The sequence below is a fragment of the Vollenhovia emeryi genome, unplaced genomic scaffold (genome assembly GCF_000949405.1).
Source record: "Vollenhovia emeryi isolate VEMERY1.0 unplaced genomic scaffold, V.emery_V1.0 DF941085.1, whole genome shotgun sequence".
Taxonomy (NCBI): Eukaryota; Metazoa; Arthropoda; class Insecta; order Hymenoptera; family Formicidae; genus Vollenhovia; species Vollenhovia emeryi.
Genome location: NW_011965281.1, coordinates 1 through 6,159, shown reverse-complemented (window position 1 = coordinate 6,159; position 6,159 = coordinate 1). Strand labels below are relative to the sequence as shown.

Here is a 6,159-nt window from a genome sequence, read left to right as displayed (position 1 = left end):
TAAACGTCGAGATAAGCCGATAAACAAAAATACGGGTCTAATACTTTTTTATGTTCTACAACATATCCAAAGCTCATTCAAATCGGTGAGGGACACTTCCGACCGTTCCCTTGTCAGTGTCAATTACAAATGTTTATTACTGGGCTGACAGTGTGCGATTTGTATGTGTGGTCTCCACATGGATCGTATGTTTTAGAGGTCCACATTGACCACGAATTTCTTTTAGATTTAATTCCTCGTCTTGAATCATTTTATTTTAATAAGTATCTGCCAGCTTTATGCAATGAAATCAAAGAACAGTAGGCATAATGCTATCCAAAGATTCAGATATTTTAAATAAAAAATTATTTTATCTATTTTAGTATCTATTTTAGAGTTTAAAAACGTGGCTGTTATCAAAGTGCCTGTGAAATTTTTAATAATTTTAATTTTGTTTTTAAAGATTGAATAACTTTAATTCTGTTTTTTAGTTTGAAATAAGTATGTATTGCAATAAAGAAAGTACCTCATTATTACTAGAATAGTTTAAGATATTAAGGGATTTGTAAGGTTAATTTACAAATTAAACATGTACTGTTACCTGTTTGTATGTACTAAAAATATGAAAAGCAATACGCTGTGACACAAGTCATGTACAAATTTTTAAACATAAGAAATACAAAGTAGAATATTTTTATAAATCATATGAATAAAGGAAGGAAATGAAGTTACATGAAGTATGTTTATTACAATTTATTCATTAAAAAGTTCAATGATATATTTTCAATGATTCAATCATTAGTTTTTATAATTGGTGGTTGCAAGATTACCAACACGCAGGCCATAAATATTATATTATCTAAATGCATGAATTCAGACACTGGAAATTTAACAGTTATTCTGTAAGTTTTAATCCTCTGCATTATCCTCTCTATATGTATTCTAACGCCAGCGATTTTCTGCGTTTTGCGAACTTCATCGGCTGTAAAAGTCCCATTTTTAAAAATGGTGGCATAACTACAATTACTTTTTTCCCTGACGCATCTAGAGTAGATTTTATCTCCGGAAAGCCTTTATCTGCCATTATCATGTCTCCATGCTCAACCAGATTCAAAAACCCACTTTGATTCGTAATCTGTGCGTCAGTTGTACGCCCACCGAAGCACTTGGACACAAAAATTATTTCCCCTCCTGGAGAGCACGCCACTAGAATTTTGACAGTATAAGCGTGTTTGTAATTAGAATAAAAAAAAACACGTTGTGAGACTTCCGGCGGTTCTTCAACTTTAAATTCTGTGCAATCTATTATTGCACGACAATTAGGATATGTATTTTTAAAACATTCGGGCATTGTTTGTTCGATGATGAATTTTGAAGGCTATTGAATCAAATTTTTACAAGAGTTGGCAAGATACATTAAATACGCGTGGAAAATTCGCGATACAGTTGTTCGATGAAGACCGAACAAAATACCAATAGACGAATACGTTAACCCAATTTTCATTTTAATCAGGAAAATGAGAAGCGAATCAGTTTTCGAAGTTGTGCCTGTGTAACAGTTTCCGGCTGCTTTCATTAATAATTTGAATCGACCGAACGTCACTCCCGCAAGATCAATTAAATCTTGTTCGTTTTTAATAGATGAAAAACCATGGAATCTCCGTTTATATGCCAGTAATGATTCTTCGTCATCGTCCAAGGAATTTGGCCCAACTTGTTTGTCTGCGTATTCTATGGTAGGTCCACATCCTTTTTCAACCGTGCTCTTGGAGTTAACAATTTTTTTTACTGGCTTTTCAAATGAGATATTCGCCTGGGTTCCAGCCTCACAGATTTTCCCATTCACACGTACAAAAGCGAACATGTTTATGTAGGTTGACGTTAGTTCATCGTTGTAAAAATCGACCTGGGTCGCAGATTCGCAGAACCGCTGTTTCGGTGGCTGCATACTAATAATATCTTGCTCCATATTATTTCCTTCTCCTATATCTGTGAACTGCTGAACGTCTTTATCCTTGGAGTTGTTAGAATTTCGGCACCTCTGCATTGCTCTCGTGAACCTATGATCGAAAAATAAGTGTAAAACGTGTTTTTTCCTTTCGCAAACTGAAGGTTAAGTTTTCTATACCTGTTTTGTGCTCTTAATAGCGCTGCTTCGGAATGCTTTTGTTTACCGTAATATTCTTCCGGAAATATCGTCGGAAGGTATGCAGGGCTGCAAGGATGTTCCGATTTTTCTCCCCCTACAAAATGCTGGCTACATATACGCGACCTTGAACTCGGCTCCCACGGACTACCATCGACACTGGAGTATAATGAAATATGACTTTTATAGATTTGTTGCACAATAACTTCCAAGTAAATTGTCATTAAAATCATGTTCTTACTTACTTGACTCTTTTCAACGCTTTTATCCACTTTGATCGTTTTTCAAGATTATGCTTTCGTACAGGAAATCCGTAAAACTTTATTTTACAGGAACTGTCACTAACACGACAGCCTGGAACACAACATTTATTTGCAGGTGGCTTTGTTTTTCCCATATTTCGTTTATAACCTAAAAGCACTATACAACGTCGAGTTTGCACTTCCAAACGAAACGCGGGTGACAAAAAATGGACAGCGTACCAATAAATCGTTTTATGTTCAATGAACAACACAAGTAAATCTGATTTTTAAATACAGTGCGAATTTTTGTAGATTTTTACAATTTTCACTACTGAATACATAGAAAAATTAAGGTCCACAACTTTCAATTATGCCCGCCGCAAGCGCTCGTGTCTGATTTAGTCATGACTCCGCCCCCATGCACATAGTCTATTGCGATAACCTGCCTTTCCTTTCGAGTAGAGTTTAGGATTGCCTTCAACAAGTGCAATCAAATCCAAATCTTCTTGTACTTTATCTTCTAGGTTATAAAAACCTTTCAATCTGGTTGTTGGAACTTCGTTTAAAGAGTTTTCATATAAAATTGCTTCCTGCTCGTTTTGTATTTCGAGATCATATTCGTCTAAATCCATTTTTTTAATAATGTTATTTTCGATGTATAACTGAAACCGATTTTCTGTTTTTGAGGTATTTTCCCACGATGTATTAGACATATAATGACACACGACATATATCACTATTCTCTGATTGGTCCGTCGCGGCAATAAATCGCAGTCGTGGTCGTTGGAATAGGAATTGAACCTATTCGAGCGACTACGACTACGACTGCTTTGCGACTGCTCAAGCGACCATCGATACAACTGTACGACCATTGTAGACAGAACCGAGAATCATTGTAGCGGAGGCTTAATTCTTAATCGTACTAGTTATTCCAACGTTGCGATTTCGATCGATCTCTACGCCATTGAGTTCGTAACGTATCTCCTCGAACATGAAGGCCACGCAGTTGCTCGCAAGTTTTGAAGTCTGATTCGTCGTCGTCGATGCCTCATCGGACAATTTTCCCTCCACGTATAGAGCGCTTTTGCACGGTAGAGTGTACAGATCCTGCTGCTGTATGGGTATTCGTACTTCATCGCTGTATCCGAACGTTACATTGGCATAAGGGTTGTACGCGTGAGTCTCGATCTTGACGATGCGCTCGTCGAAAATCGGCTCACCTCCGATGCTCAGGATGTCGACCACCATAATTCTTGTTTCTCACAATGAAACCGAGCGATCGCAGGAACGCGACGTTCGCGGCGCTCAATTGATTTTTGTTCTGTCCCCGTCTTCCTCCTCCTCCTCCTCTCTTGTCAACGTACGGAACAGACTCGTTTTTCACGCGCGAATCACCAACAACGAGCATATCTCACGCTACGCGTTTTCTCACGTGCAATCGTATCGTTATCTCCTCCCCGCGAAAATCAATCGGATGTCCGTTTTGATCCACCACTCGCAATGTTATATTGGTCACGTTCCTCACTATGACCGGTAGATAAATGATCTGCGTCGGCGTTTCCGACAGTTTATATCCCGGCGGAACATTCGGCACGAATTCGTGTATCGCGTGTACCGGTTTGTCGTTGCTGTAAGCCCCCGCGGTAATGTTGCATTCCACGCGTACGACGTTGACGTTCATGATATTTATCGGTTGGTCCGACACGTACCATCTGTTCGGTTCCAATACGCGCGTTGTCGAGAAACCCAATAAGGAGCCAATATTGTTCGGTTTTGTAAAATTTACTCTATACGCGCATTTTATCTCGGTCCTCATGGTATTTTCATTGGCACGAAGAACGATAGTATATTGGTTATCCTTCCCCTCGTCGTCGTCGTCGTCGTCGTTGTCGACGTCGTAATCGTTGTGTCGTACACGCGATACTCGTTGAGATTTTCATCGTCATCCGTGGACTTGTCCCGCCGTTGTCGTTGTCGTCTGTCGATAATCGCGGCCTTGAGATACCGTTCGATTGCGCGCAATTCGTACGATCCTTCGGGAATGACGATCGGTTCGTCGTTCTCACCAAAATAGAATGTATCGTTCGTCGAATTGACGTTCGGTATCGTGTTGTAGGTCTCAAAATTTGCAAGGCCCAACTCGTATTCACCGTCACTGAGATCGAGAGTGGGAAAATAGCTCGCGACGAGAACGCCGCTCGTTCCCGTCAGCGTGAGCGTCAGCGACATGACGGTCGAGTGTCGACTGAGGTGTATCTCGAATGGAGTTACGGTTTTGTTGTTTTTTTGTTGTCGTCCAATCGAATTCGTACAGAAACCGCAGGCACAACTGACCGCAGAAAGTTTGACTGAACGTTTGATACGCCCGATGATTGTACGATATGTTTACGTCCTCTAGATAGCGCGCTAGTTCTCGCGGAGGTTGAAGATTTCCGAAACTGTCAAAGTACACAGCATCGTTTCGCATATGCAACCCAATGCGTACCCGGACCCACCATGTTATCGAGATTCACGATGCCGCACTCCTCACGTCGCGCTTTCACGGGTAAATCGTCGCGCATAAACACCCCTCGAAAGTGAGGTATGCGTAGTTTACGCGCCGCTCGACTCAATTGTCCGCTCGTCGTGACGTCATACATCGGTAAATTGAGCGCCTCTAGCGTCTCCGTCCACGTTTTTTTTGTTTCGTTTTACGTTTCCCACCACTACCACCTCCGTATTTTTTGTACCGTGCGAGGTATAGTCCGCGACCCTCCATCGTTCGATTGTGACGTTGCAGCTCCTCTAACTGGCGTCGTGCGGCTTTGTTGTCGTTCACGGCCTTCGCTACACCGGCGGCTCCACCAATCAAGGACCCGAGGATCCTTAGTATTGGCAGAATGGGCAACAAGCCTCCGCGTTTCGCCGCTGGCAATACTCTCTTTCCCCTCTTCCTTCCTCTCTTCTTCATACCCATTCCCAATTTCGTTTTTACCTTCATAGCACCCCATACAGCGGTCGCCGCGGCTCTCTCGCCAAGGATCGCGTTTTTCGCTGTGATACGACCGCGCACTTTCTCAGCGAGGACTCGATCGGCGGCGTGACGATCGACAAGGTTGCTGCTTCGCGAGTACGCAATATCGTGCTCGCGGCACGCCGCGTCCAACGGATTCACCCCTCGCTCACCGCGCTGCAACCGTTCGTCGAGACGAGTTCCAGGTCCACAAAATTGATAACCGGGCACATGCAGTTCGAACGGAAGCGCGTTTATCGCTCTGTTCAATAGACCGGCGCCTATTTGTTTCGCACGTTCTGACATTGAGCGCAATCCTTAACGAGCGGTGGTGGACCGTCGATGTGCGTGTCCTGCCAGGGTTGGTTGTAATGCTCGCGACACGCGCGATACCCTTGCACCTCGGGATCGGTTTTCAACGTAACGTCCAGTTTATCTCACAACCGGTCCACGTAGTCGCCGAACTAGACTAACAGAACGTGTTTCGACACGAAACGTAACTGTTCGGGAGACCACTCGAGAATATCGCGCCTGTCCAGCATTGCCAGAAACATCTTGACGACTGTTCGCGAACCGTCGAATCGGCCGTGTATAAATAGAACGACTAACCGACGAACCGATCGTGTATAAACGAGAGAGAATCGATACGCAAGCGCGCAGTACGTGTGAAAGACACAATGCGATTCGTGTCGCGATTACCAACGATTGGGGTGCGCAATCTTGACCGTAGAACGCGATCGATGTCGGAGGTAGCAGGTGAAATGCGCAGACACGGATCCTTTTTTTTTTACGTGTGGAAA

The 6,159-nt window shown here is 42.9% G+C and overlaps 1 protein-coding gene across 1 annotated transcript; it reads right to left on the bottom strand.

The window, feature by feature from the left end:
- Nucleotides 1-1,727: 1,727 nt before the first annotated feature.
- On the bottom strand, nt 1,728-2,784 carry LOC105571173. Its single transcript, XM_012028647.1, has one exon. The coding sequence runs from the start codon at nt 2,356-2,358 to the stop codon at nt 1,963-1,965; it is 396 nt and encodes a 131-aa protein (XP_011884037.1). The 5' UTR covers nt 2,359-2,784; the 3' UTR covers nt 1,728-1,962.
- Nucleotides 2,785-6,159: the final 3,375 nt, after the last annotated feature.